This window comes from Dufourea novaeangliae, unplaced genomic scaffold (genome assembly GCF_001272555.1).
Source record: "Dufourea novaeangliae isolate 0120121106 unplaced genomic scaffold, ASM127255v1 scaffold1, whole genome shotgun sequence".
Classification (NCBI taxonomy): Eukaryota; Metazoa; Arthropoda; class Insecta; order Hymenoptera; family Halictidae; genus Dufourea; species Dufourea novaeangliae.
The window spans coordinates 323,089-337,777 of NW_015373885.1; the positions used below are offsets into that span (position 1 = coordinate 323,089).

Below are 14,689 nucleotides of genomic sequence, written 5' to 3' on the forward strand. Positions count from 1 at the left end.
ACGAGTAGCCGGAGCCAAGCATACGACCGAACCGTATCATGCAATATTATTAATGGAATTTATTGCCGTGCAGAAATTTAATCTATCCGCGTTGAAGAGTAAGAAGACGACGAGCCAGGGGGATATCAGAATTAATTACGCTCGGGGGAGGAGGGATTTTAAAATATCGCCCGCGAATTATATTATCTCGGCGACCTGTCGAGATTCGCGCGACATTACTCACGCGAGCGGGGCTAGACGGTGCGCGTCGAGTGGAAATTATTAAAAGACTCACGCCGTGCCGCGCCAATATCGATGCCGGGACTCGCACACGCCCGGTAACTGGCGAGAAAACGGGCGAACCGCACAGCTGAAATTAATTATCGTCCACCCTAACCCCCCTCGCCAAAGATACCCTGTCACGTTATCGGGTAGAATAAGTTTCGTATCCGTGGGAACTCGTTAGAAGCGAACAATACAGAATTTCTGGAATTATGTTTCCAATTCCTATCGGTCCAGTCTTCGACGTACAGGATAATTTCGAGGGGACATGTGGGGCACGTTCAATTCGCAATTACATCCCGGTGGATGGGGAATCTACATTGGAAGGAACCGGTAGAGAAACAAGGAGGGGCGGAATAAACCGGGAAGGGAAGTGCAAAATCCTCGGGAGATCCACGGGAGGACATAAAAAGACGGCATATCACGGTGCTGGAGGAGAACGAGTCAATCGAAGAGAGGCAGACCGGCTGCGTCGGCTCTGTTAACCCGTAAGATAGGTCGTGAGCGGGCGCTCGCTCGCTCGCGCGCGCGCGCGCGCGGCAAGGGATACGAAATTCTTAGTGTCTATGCGCGGGAACAAGACGAGAGCGAGGCATTATCGTCCCTCGTTTGGGCATTGGGAGCGTGTAAAGGCATGATGCAGAGCCGAAGCGGCGCGGTCCAGCTCAAAGCGACGATCCACCATTGCCGGACACGCCAGGGGCGCAACAGCTTGATACATCGTTACACGCTGTTCCTTCCATGTGCCCTTCCATCCTCTGTCTCTCTCCGTTCGTACCCGTTTCTCCGCCGCCGTCCGTTCGATCCATTTCTCCGTCTCACCAGCCGACTCTATTATTTCTCTTTATTTTTCCCTTCTCTCTTCCGCTCTTCGTATTCACTTTTTCTCTCTCTTTCTCTCTCCCTTGCTTCCCTTTGCATCGAACCACAGCTGAAGAACGGCACAGTTCCTCCCTGCACACACACCCTCGGACCTAAGCCAAACTCGGCGCCGACGCGCCGCTCTAATACGATCCCACGATCGACGGGGACCACGAGCGCCGTAAAGCTCGGTTTACACCGTGGAAGGCAGCCGCCTACGCGATCCAGCCGGCTCTTTAAATCCTCCGGCTACACCGTAGCCTCCGCGGGGTAGACAATGTCGCGAGGATGTACACCGAGGCCCTGGGGCGATGAAGCCGTTCCGTATGGTCCCGACGGGGATAAGAAATTATTATTCGAGCGCGAAACACACACGCCTCGGCCGAACTATTTAAGACGGTTACAACACGGTGTAGGGTTCCGCGACGTTGGGTCGTCTTCTGTGGTTCCGATTCGTTCGAGTTCGAGCATTTCCCATAAATTCCCAAATTTTTCCGGTACTTTTCTCAATCGAAGATGGCGGAAAAACCTACACGTTTGTGGCGCCCCCTCTGTTTTGAATAAAAAGAAACATAAATGATTATTAATCTATACGAGCGATACCTTAGTTTAGATTAAACGTTTCCTGCCTCGCGTCGCCTTCACAGGAGCCCGCGACTGCCCGCCACTTGACCGTGCGGGCAACATGCCCGAGCGGGCTCGGTTGCCCATCACTGCCGTAGTTAAACGGACAGAATTTCGTATCGTTTATTTGCCACTTGTTTGGTTAATGTAACGACAGCACCTCCGTATCCGGCAAAAATTCAAGGAAACGACGCGGAGGAATACCGTCCACGCGTTAGTCCGAGCTCCACAGGGACACGATGGGAAAGAACCGACACAGGAACACGGAGGGACGTGCCGCTGTTCGATGTTTTATGGTGGCATCAATTACTTTAATATTCGAGCTCGTAATATCGGCGCACGAGCGTTCGTTGCCGCGCGATAGGAGCAAGAGCAGTGTGCTTGTGGTCTGCTCCAGTTTGGTCAGCGTTAGGTAGTGCTGGGACTTTCGTATGCATTTTGAAACGAGTATGCAAATCATCGGGAAAGTATAAATTTCCGTTCTTGTTGCAACCAATATACATATTTCAACTTAGCTCCAATCTTCGCTATCCAACAAGTACCAAATGGTATCTCGACTCCGTTTGCTCCTGTTTTATTGTTTAGGCATACGAAGTTAATTAAGTCCTAGAATCTTTCTGAAAATTTTTGAAAATTCCGAGTAAATTATGCCACCAAAGAATGCTGGTTCCTGTTTGTGAATCAAGACGTCTTCAGAGGGCTCGATTCCCATCGCTAGTGTCAGCGCTCGTAAAGCGGAATCGCGACCCTAAAGCAGTCGTACTGCGCCTTTGTAAAGTAATCGGCACGGCCGCCGCGGCGCGGTGCGCTGTGCTGGTCGGATTATAATAATGTTTACCATGCGACTATGACTCCGCGCGGCTTTAATGGCCCCATAAAGAATCACCGAGTCGTGTTTGACCAGCCACCATATCTGCTCGTTATGGCGGGGAAGGAGAACGTTAGCGGGGAACCCTGGTGGTCGGATAGACCCCGAGATCCTGCTTACGCGTTGAAAAACTGAAATTGTTAGCTGGAATTGTCCCCTTCCTCGACGTCTTTAATATCCAGAATAAATCTGGTCGACGCATTAAAAATCTTAATCCTGTCCTCGAGGCGAGTTGCACGGGTGACTCACGTGATCTGTTCGAAGGGGTTCACAACCCAAAGTGATGCATATCGAGGCTTGCAGGCTAGTGTATCTTCAGAAATATTAGTAAATGGAAATCAGATTTATTAAAGAGTTATGAAATTTATTATTCCGGCTCTTGACGTACGATAAACTACTGCCATCGATGAAACTGAAGAAGGGTAAGCAGCAAACATACCCAATGATAAGCGCGCTGAACGAAGAATAATCCACGATTCTTCTCCATAGAGACTATCATCTATCTCAGAAATGAACAGAGGTCAATGTCATCGTTCTCCTCCGCATGAAAATTCGTTCGGTACAAGGTGAAAATCGTGCAAATCGAAATTATCCACGCTACGCTCTAGGATGTCACGGCGGGGTCAGCGTATGAGAAGCGTATCTTGCCTCTAAATAGCATCGATTACTTTAATGGCCGGTGATCATAATGCCTCGGCGAACGTCGAGCGCTCGCGGGTCGGTAGGTGTCAGCGATCGTGAAGCGTGGTACGCGGCGGCCCGTTCCGTGTCTTTGTAACATAATCGGCTAAGTGTGGTACGTTAGCCGTATTACAATAACCGTCGACCGTGGAGCAGTTATAAGGCACTACGCCGAGTATCCCACGTGGCCTCATAAAGAATCAATGTATCGTGCATTGTCCATGGTGCTTGACGCGTAACCTCTGCGAGTCGGAAACCGTTTCGCGGAAGAGGATAAGCCGCTATTAACAAACGTACGAGCGACCACGTTGCTCGGAAGTTGCTGGAAAGCTGGTCGTAATGATGGCGATGAAGGTGTATGGTGGAGTATTCTCAGGACGATTGGTCCGACTCAAGGGCCGATTCTACTTGTGAACCGCGAACTGTTTCACGAGATATTAAATTTTCGGAACGAGCCACGATATATTTATGGAACGTTAACGCAGAGACTTCACTATACACAATACGAATGAATTTAATCGTTCTAACGATCTATTGAAATTAAAACTTCTCAGTTGTTGCTCTCCGCCTCTTTTCCACACCCTACCTGCCTTTACTAATTGCTGGAAAACATTATGTCTAGTTAAGTATTTCGCATTAATACGTGTGAAACTGACACGTACGCCGTACCCTGTCGGTCTAATGAAAGTTTCAAGATATAAGCCGTTCACGAAACCCGAAGGAATACATTACTGTAACCCGACACTTTTATGCGTTCGCGATCACGGGCAAAGAGATTTGTAATGGTAATTCGTTTGCCTCGCGATGTTTCGCGATGAGATAGAACCTTTTTCACCCGTCCGGTGTGAGGCAGGTACTAACCGCGGAATGATAATTGCTGGAAAAATATATAATGCAATGTATGCGTCCTTACGTTGAAGAACTGTCGTAATCACCTCGCGATAGATTGTTCGTATTGTTTTCGTCGATCGCTCGTGGCCGATCTCCGTTTCACGAGGGAATTTTCCGCGTGAATTCTCTCAATATCGTCGAATGAAATTTCAACATCTACCAAACGATCGTTACGGACTATTATCCGCGGTGATTACCATTAATTTATTTACGGCAAATAGTAATTAAGTTTTTGTTCCCCGAGGTACATACACGTCGAACACGCCGCTCGATTACGAGCACACTTTCCCATATGTATCCTCTCAATTATTTCACTTCCCTCGCCACGTGAAACGTCTTGTTGCCGGACCTGAGAGAGGGGTCTTCCTCGGACACGACCAATACAAATCTCGCGGAAATTCCGTGTGGACCCGGCCTAGCACGCACACACATTCCAAACGCCGCGGCGATCAGAACACGCACGGCCGCAAATATTTTCACACAACCTGAAGGCCCCCGTGTCCGCCTATCCGTGGCAATATTGACGTCACGGAACCCAATCACCGTCAAACTATGCGTCATAGACGATTATCCCGTCGGTGGAACGCTTTCTCGAATATAAAATGATTGTACACCTCGAGGGTAAAGGGCTCCTAAGGCCTGGACGTTATGTATCCCTTAAACCTTGAGGAACTTTACTTATACGATCGGAATATAATCAATACAGAACTAGCTATTAATTTACCACTAACCTCGATCCTTAGTAATAATCCCATTAACAACTGTATGGGGTTCAAGAACCGTTGTCAATACGGTTATAGGACACGTATTAATCCTTAATATTGCCCATTGTACGTTATTCTGGCACTAAAAACACCAGACGTTGTCGAACTAAAATATTCGAGGAGGACAACAAATGATCAGCCGTTTCCGTTGACAATCTCAGCGACGGCGAAGACAGGAAGTTCACGGAGAAGGTGAAGGTCGACGAAACGGGGCGGTCGAATCATATGCGACGACAGGGAGGGAGAATATCGTCACGCCACGTCAAAAAGTAGCAATAACGAAGAATAAATAATTAGCGTGCGGCTTCGGGGTTGCGGTTTCACCATGCACGCGCCCTTTCCTGCGGCTGTCGACTGACGTCCAGTCCTTTAATAACGACACGAGGGCTGTTGGCTGGCTCTCCCTCTTCATTTTTTTTTCCTACCCACACACAACGTTGAATTGCCGTCCGAAGAACGGGCAACTGATGATATTTCTCTTCTACAGAGAGAGAGAAAACGTCCCCGCGAGTTCTTCGAGAATCGCTCCGTTTTTTTCAATTAACCTTGAGGAGAAAAGCGTTGCTAGTCTCGGCAGCCATGCTGTAACCAGCTTCTAGAAGTTCTGTTCCACAAAGTTGCGTTCCACGATTCCGTTCCGCGTGTTGATGTCATAGAAATTACTTTCCGCCGCAATCAACCGAAGTCGTAAAACAGTTATCGGAGAGCGGAGCTCTCCGGTGTGTCTTTTTTACTGTAAGTTTATAATTCGCATGATATGGTTATCTTACGGCCTGACGTTTACGACAGATGAGTTCGCTGGCCGAATACCTTCTGGTAATTAGGAAAACGGTACCACTTTTAGTGCATACTTTCACGTAAAGATCGAACACGAAACTAGCATCCCCCCACTACTTTCTGGAAGATCAATTTCATTACAATTCATTGATTCTATATTGTTTTAGTGTTTCGTTTAAATGTCCGTGAGCGACCCACTCTTCCCTCGGCAAGTTTCTTCTGTTCAATCAGCGATTCTGATTCTTCGGCGGAATACACCTGGACAGCATTACACGATCAAACAGATTGCAAAGAAACCCGAGACAGTCGAGACGGCATTTTTCCCTCCCGACTCCCCGTTCCGGAAACGCGTCGAATGATCGCGCGAGGTATCGGAATCAAAGAGGAAAATGAGAAGAAAAAAAAAAAAAACGCGGGGCCGTCCGTAAAGCGAGCGGTGAAATAAACGGGAGAGGCCATTAATTATTCATGCGCTACAAAGTGACATGTAAAGCCACGCGATTACGCAGCGCGTGTGTATATCGAAGGGAGAGACCCGCCGGTGCGAACACGCGTACCTATATGTATACAAACAACCGTTCCCATGCATCCACAGGTATCATCGAGATGCCTCATTTCGAGGTAATAACACCGAGCCACACGCTTTTTGTCGTCCGCTGGTTGTGTCGTTAACTGGACGATCCCGCGTTGGAAACCCTCGGTAAATACGAGCGCGGTAATGCGACCGATCGCACGATATGACGCCTTGTATCGTTCGTAGCATGATCCTGGCGCGTCTGTTTGCACACTGGTCATATAATTACCCGGGGCGGTTTTGAGGCGGATTCACTGATTAGATACGTTTACGTTTTTCGACAGGCTGGTCCGTAAATAAAGTGTTGAATATTGATAACGAGATTCACTCGAAGCCACTGTAGGGACGGGAGGTTCCGATTTAACACTAGAACTATCGACGTTAAACGCATATTTGCTTCAATCGGTGGATAAACGTAAAAAAACTTTTGAAAATTGAGATATTTAGAAATTGACTAACTTCTTCACTTTCATATCGTAATAAAAGGTGCAAAAGATCTGAGAAAATGTATTGTGGTAATATTTTAATCGTCGTTGTAAGCGTTTATTGACAAGTCATTTTGACTTGCTTGTAGTTCTAGTCCTAAGTATGTATAAATGTTAGACTTTCGGAATTATTAGTGTCGTATTACACGAAGAGGTTCAATGTGAATTACCAAGGATTACTTTTTAACGCTATTACGATCGTTGTAGTAATGACCGAACTCGACAGGGAAGATCGATCGAATATACGCAAAGCGGAAATGTGCTGAGATTTATGCGATGAGTACACAAACAGACAGAAAAAACGTGTCTCTGTTTTACTAGACAGTCGACTTAGAATTGCCTGCGTCTTTGCTCGCCGGTTTCACGAGTCTGGCAGTATAAATGTTTTTACATTCTAGGAATCGTCCGCGATTCCGGATTCTTTCGGCCATCGTCACGGTAGAAAAGTTTCTACGTGCTCCCAGGAACCGGTGGCAACGGGCGAGGCCCTGTTTAGCATGGTTATTAACGACGAAAAGCGTGTAGCCTCTGCCTGCAGCCGGGACAATGGGGACCGGGCAGAAGGGGCACGGTTTTTTTTTCACAGAATCACGCCCCGTTGTGAATCGATCGGTACAAAATATACAAAACTGTTTTAGACAGATCCAAGGAGCTACACAGATGGACATTTTCCTTCTGGAACCTTTACTAAACATTAACAGAATTTTTGTAATCTCGCACACGTGATGTTGGGCAAAAAAAAAAAAGAACACTTGACGAGTAAACTGAGAATGTTTACGCATCTTTCGGTACTTTACTCAGCAGAAACTATATTCTCATTCGCTTCTCATTTTCCCAAAAACCACCGTATCCACCTTCCCACTGTCGTTTTTTCTCGTTGTTTTCCCTTTGGACATCGACTCAATTAAATACTCGTCCGTTCACCGGCCAAAATTGCATTGTGTCTACTAACGTGGCAAGAGCTTGTTTTCCCATCGTTATACGAGACGAGACGAATCGTTGGCGCACGGAGGGCACCACGTCGCGTATAAACCCAGCGCAGCGCGCCACGCCAGGCCACGCAGCGCCATGTGTTGCGCTCAATTGGACGCCCTTCAGGTAGAAAAACGCACCGGGGCCCGGGTTACGAACGCATCTGGCGAGCGGAATCGCTTCGGGGCCGTGTGTCCTCTTTCTTTCTTCCGTCGTTTCTTCCTTTCGACGGTGTTATTTGTAAATCGACGCTCGGTTTTCCGTTAAATAACGCGCTCGCGCGCGCCACCCAGACCGGACAGGTTATACTTATGCCGCGACGGTCCGTTTAGTCGCTCGAATCGTTGTCCTTTTGGACGCCTCCGGCGAGGGAACCAGGCTTTCGATGTCTTTTTTCACTTCGTGATCACGCGTACTGGGTGGTTATCGGGGCGGAGAAAAAATCGTGCAATTAACATGCATAAAGACGGATGACGAATCAGCAGCATCAAGCATCGTCTATTAAAAGATCCAGAGTCATTACTGCCGTTTTTTTTGTCCGATCGTTAGCCGATCAACTACTAGGTATGTCGGACTGGAACTGTGCTGGTAAATGGTTACACACCGGACGCTCCGTTTGGTACGTAGTCAACTCGAGAATAACCGTTCAAGGTATGCAAAAATCGTTGACGCGAACCGCTAGACTGAAAATAGATGGACTGATTACGCGTGTCGAGCGACGAGTTTCGATTTAGCTCCACGCCGCACGCTACAATGTTTACAGTTACGCAGCATAATCAGCCGTGGATAATTATGGAAATCAGGTGACGGGACTTGAACGAGAAAGGAACAAATTGTTCCGACCCGCGAACGACCTGCCTCCTCGCTATGCTTCCGTTATCTTCGTTATTGACGGCACCAATGATTGGGATTCGAGGGTAATGCTGGCTCGCCTCCGTAACGAAATTATTAAGTGGGCGTCTTGTAACCCCCCTTAACGGGATCGATGGGAAACTAGCCGGTGTAATAGTCGTCCCGGCTAGCGAATCGATTCCAATTGACTATAGTAACTCATCTCCGCGAGGCTTTAACCTTTTCGTTCCGCGCAGGGGATTTGACAAGTTGTTGCATTTACTTCGCGGTTCCCCGTCAACGTCAAACGTGAACCGTGTATGTAAGATTCGATGATTGTACGATGTTTCACAATTCATTTGGCATCTTTCCGTCAATAACAACGCCGTCGAGCACACGATAACAGCAATAATAATAATAATAATGTATTGGGTACACGAACAGGACCCGTTAATAAGTAGCAAACAACCATTCATTTGGTATAGCAATGACAGGAAAAACGATAATAACCAAACGAGCATAAATACGGCCACGTAAACATAGGTACTGCAATATCTACATAACCATGTATGTACCATTCTTAAGATTCATAAACTAATGTAATTTTAATGAACCGACTCGGTCCGTAACCACTAAACGAATCGATCCGGAAACGGTATTCCAAAGGATTCTAAAACAACCGCCAATCGAATCGGTAACGTAATCACGTGTCGTAAAGGGAAAGATTTTCACCGAAAGTTACAAGTGTTAAACGCGTGACAGACCAAAGGCGCGAGTAACTTACGCGTCTAGTTAAGCCAGATTGCGCGTTGCTTCCACTTAGGTATTTGCCTACACGTGTTGTGCTTCACGCAGGGATGCAAAAGAGAAACCGTTCCTTCTCGCGCCAGGATCTCGACGATCGATTCGGTGGTTCCCGCCAGGTGTACATACGCGATTTCCCGGCCGCGAAATTTATAGACCGATCCGAGGACTTGCGAGTTATTCCGCCTCGCGGTGCCTGTCGGCCGCGGATTCGAGCCGCGACTCCGTTTTGCCCCCCCCCCCCCTGAGGGGAGGAAAGCCGCCCGGCCGAAGGGATCGGCTTCGATTCAATGCCCTTATTCGCCGCGGGTATATGTTACGCCGCGTTATCTCGATACAGGTGCGTGTACGTCCCATCGCGGAAGATGAACGGTCGTTAGAGAGAGGAAACGGTATGCAGATGAGAGGCCGAGGCAACTACGGCTCGGACCGACCACCATCCGGACAGTTTCGGTGAAGAAACCTAGCTATCCTCCGCTGCTGGTGTCGCGCCACGACCCGTTTTGGCCGCGATTCACCTGGATAACGATTATGGGATGACGACCAGGCTGATACTCCACCGGTTTCAGGGACACAAGCAAACGCAGAATAATTTATCTGTTTACGTTCCCTTTGATGCTCGGTGAGATTGTATGATTCATTGCCGCATAGAGGCTTCTTGCGTGGGGATGATACCGATGTACTGGGATTAGCGGAATAGAATCGGTGTTATTACTGATCGAGATGGTAACGATTTCTCGTTGGTCTTAACAGGCTGGCTGCAGGAACTGCTTAGAACAGTATTACAGCAACAAAAGTTTAACTTCGAGCAGATTGGGAAAAAACTCTAAAATCATCTGAGATTAGTGGGAACGAAACATTGCTAGTGTTCTTCCACCTTACCATAAAAACAATTTATTTATTCAAACCCACTTTTTGATTCAAAACCCACGAATTAAATCCACGGAAGTAAAGCGTACGGCGGTTGATCCCGTTCACGCGTCAGTTCCAAGTCGATACTCGTAATTTTCCGGCGTTCTCGATGACACGACTGTTCATGACCTACTTTTGCATCGGTGCACCCTTTCCTTCCCGAATCACGCGTTTCCCATCGCGTACACGATCACGCAGAGAAAAGGAAAACCTACCGTTGCACGCGCTATAGAGAGAAAGAAAGCGATAGAGAGGGGGTGATGGGCCGCGCGCAAGGAGCAATTTGAATTAATCGAACACTCGCCCCACCGACACACCACGCCGCGGGCGTAATTTGCAAAGTAACCACATTACGCCAGCCGGTATTCGGTACAACACATTATATAACCATAGAATACGTAATGCGGCACTCGGTGGCACGGTTCCCGCGGAGATCCAGAAGTCGCGCGTAACGTACGGTCGAGCGAGAACGTCGGAGCACGCGCATCTATTTTAATACTCCGATATTATAATAATAATCGTTGAGCAAACCGTTCTGCATTGGCCATTTCCCGGCTCGTAATCTCGGGGCCCTTGATACACGGCACAGTTTGAATGGGGCCCACGGATCGGTCCCAGCACGCGGTTTTCTCGATGTTCTCTTGTCCGAAGTGCCGAGATACGTGAACCGAAGCAGTCTTACCCGGAGGGGCCAAACCGACACGCTCGGCCGTGTAATCACTGTAATCTCGTCTCGCGGACCGGCCGGTAATTTTTGGACCGAACTCTACCCCCTCCCCTCTCGATAGCGAACTTTCATTCGATTTCATTAATGCCACGGGGAAGCCCGTGGCGGTTCTTCGCAGGTCGTGCGACGATAACACGACGTGACCAAGAAACGACGATTCCCCGGGAGCCGAGTTATACACGCCACTTTTCCCGTCCCTCGGCGTTACACACCCCATGCACAGCTCCAGCCAGCACCCCCTCTGGCCTGTTTTTTTTTTTTTCTTTTTTTTTTATGGTCCGATGAATCCTAACCACTGTGATTTAAAGCGGGCCGAGTTTTCGCGATGGTTTAAAAAACCGTGGCCGCGCGCTCTTTCGAGCGCCTTCGGGGTAGAGGCTGTTCTTTGTTTTATGAACCCGCGAAAAGCTGGCCGAGCGCCAGCTAAAGGGTAAGTTCGCGCGCGTTGGAAGCGTGACCGCATAGAGGAGACCCCCGTGTAGTTAAAATATTGGTTAAAATATCCGTGGATACGATTAAACGCGCGCTCTCTTATATAATGTATGCGCTTTTGTTTACAATCGTGCCAGTTCGAACAAAAGAAAGCATCGTTCAATACATCATCAACGCGGGTGGCGGGAGGAGGGGGGGCACAATTAAAAATAATCTGCAAGTAAAATCGCAGTTTGCTTCCGCGTTCTGGGAACAAAAGGTATTCTTCCGTGCACATATGTGTCGATATATTAACGTGTTACCTCTCGAACCATGGCGCGACGGAAAGGTAATCGCAACAGAGGATGAACACGACTGAGAAACAAGGGTAGGGATGATCTGTTCGTTTCGATTTCGCACATAATAACCCCGCCATGCGACCGAGGGAGGGGGCCGCCACGCATCCTGCATCGAACATCATTAGCGGTGGGATCAAGTTCAATATGTACACGCGAGTACCAATCAATTAAAGTTCATTGCTTGTTAGAATCGAGTGGGAGTCGGAAAAACAAATGCTTCGTGCTCGGCTGGGGCTGTTATCGCGATACGTGGATTATCCTTGGGAAATATAATTTCCATGGCGTGTCAGAATATTATCTTTTCTAGAAGGCGGGGTCGACTGTGCTGTTATCGTGAATATTTATCAAAGAAATCATCGGATCATTCGCTCTCCTTGGTGTTTCGTGTTTATATTAGTATTATTGACTCGAACTACTAGTCGAGTACCCGTGTATTCGCTCTGTTTCCGTTCTGTGACCGAATGCAGATAAAAAAATCAGGGTGAAAGTCAAATGGAAATATTCAGCTATTGTTTACGTTTTTCCTGACACTGTCGGCAAAAGTCTAGAGTGCACTTTGAAAATTACAATAGCGTCCAAGATCTCTATCGTTCGAACGCGTTCGATACAACCCGTTTCGAGCAGACCAACGCGAATGATTGTCGAGGTGCAGCTATGAATCATGATCCGCACAATATACCTGGGAATAATGAAAATCAGAACGCACGGGAGTACTCACCGGCATCGCTGGATGAAATCCACGAAGTGCAGCGCTGCTCCATTTTCGTTGCCTGTTCTGATACTGAGCGGCCCTGTAACTGTTGTTTTGATGTCCCATATAGGCCGGGCGTTGCTGCATAGACGGTCGAAACGAAGGATAAGGCAGTCCAGTGTATCCAGGTGGTTTTCCATGATGGTAATCACCGATCTCGAACCGATGATGCTCGTGATGAAGGAAAGAACCATCACCATGGACACTGGACACTCTCAATCGTTCCTGTTCGTGCTCGTGCTCCTCTATTTTGCCCATCGATCTATCAGGAGACGGTCTCACGCTAGGAAACGGTGGTGGCAGCATCGCTGATGATCCGTAGAAGTGCGGGAATCCATAGGAATTCGGGAGGCCGCTTGTCATTGGACGGTATCCTTGATGCTGGGCTTGACACTGACCAGGCATCTCAGGATTGCCGTCGATCTTCGGAGGAACCATCGTCTTTCTGTCGTACTGATAGTCCGGTTGCAGGGGATGGTACTCATCCTGCGGTTCACGCTTCACCTCGAAAACCTCCGTCGATTCTGGAACCTCGACTTTCACACGTACACGACTGTTCGATTCGCGGGCGTTCCTTTCGTTCGCGAACTCGGCCTTCGAAGCCTCGATGCTTTTCGGCGATTTGCCACGCGCAGTGGGCACGGTCGTGTCCTCGTCACAGCCGCCCACGCTGCCCTGCTGCATTCTCGGGATGTTCACGCGCGACGCCCTTTCGACGGCCACTTCATCGCCCGGTGAGAACGTAACGCGCGCCCGTCAAACTTCCCTCGCCGCGGAATCAAACGCGATGAATCTCGGGGGAATCACGAGCAGGGCGTCGGACGTATCGAGCGGACTGTCCGGGCGTACGCGCATCGTTCGTGGCCAATTCTCGGAAACGCACGGATTCTCGATCAACCGACACCAACCGCGAGCTGACACCGAATGGTCGTCTGGGTACTTTCGGGGGAATTCGCGTTCGATATTATTGCGAGCCTTGTCGGTCGTCCTTGGTGTCACGTACCTGCACGAATAGCCAGCTGTCGATCGTAAATAGGCTGTCTGGCTTTTAGACCACTCCTATTTTCTTTCTTTTTTGTTGCCTTCGACAAGGGTGATTGTAAATAAGAAGGACGTGTTTCTCAAGATCAACGAAGGAAAGAATACGTTTCGTAGACGTAACGTTCTAATCCTCGTCACGATTTCATGTTCCTGTCACATAGGTACTCAAGAAGGATGCGGAACTTTGTCACTGATGAACTTCGAGGAATCGATCATCGAAAAAACAGAGGTGGCATTCGCAGGCACAGAGAGCTTGTCTCTACGCGAACGCCGTCATCGTCATAGGCGCATCTCATGATGGTTGCTGGTTGTCCACGGTGCGTCTAGAAAAAGTGGCCAGTCCGCCTCGCAGAGTCGCAGCGAGGAGTGGAGCGTAGACGGAGAGAGAGAGAGAGAGAGAGAGAGAGAGAGAGAGAGAGAGGCAGAGAGATAGAGGAGAGGCTCGCAGCGGCCGAGCGGACAGAAGCGTTCGGCGGCACGCAGTCGGTTGGTTAGAAGCAGCGCTCGTATAGCCGGCTGACTCCGGTGCTTTTCGGTCGAGTGGAGGGGGTTGAAGGAGGGGAGGACAAGGGCGGCGTGACAGTTTCCGTGTCACGTGTCCCCCGACCTTAGGCCCCGCCTACGACTCCGATTTTCCTTCTGGCGGTCGGATCGTTACCTGGCCCTATCGCAGGGACCCTTTCCTGCCTCGTCATTCGTCGCCTGTCGTCCGTACGACTCGCAACAGATCCAATCGGGCGACGGTACGTCACGAAGAAGGAGAAACGGGAGAGACTTTTCCTTCTCTCGGGAGGGTTGACACACTCGCGGGCTGAACGGAAACGGGGCTTGTCACCCGTTCGCGCCACCAAGACTATTCATTCGTCGGGGCTTCTTTCTCCCTTCTCCAGCGGATATCTCTCTTTCTGTCTGTTGTGGGCGACGTCGTCGAGCGTGAAGGCACCGTGACGCGCGTTTTCACCGTGTTCCGCGAACTTCTTTTTATTTTACGGTACACTGCCTCGAGAATCCTGGGGGCCGTCCGACGATGGCTCACGCTCGCGACAGGGGTATTCGGACGCGTGTGTGCCACTGTGTCGTCGCGGTGATTCGAAC

General features: G+C 49.1%; 1 protein-coding gene across 1 annotated transcript in view; it reads right to left on the reverse strand.

Annotated features, from left to right (window-relative positions):
- Positions 1 to 13,237, reverse strand: part of LOC107192100 — an 86,525-nt gene extending 73,288 nt beyond the window's left edge. The window contains exon 1 of the mRNA XM_015581331.1: positions 12,521 to 13,237. Within this exon, the coding sequence (XP_015436817.1) occupies positions 12,521 to 13,237 (717 nt within the window). The remainder of the gene's footprint in view (positions 1 to 12,520) is intronic.
- Between the last annotated feature and the right edge of the window lie 1,452 nt (positions 13,238 to 14,689).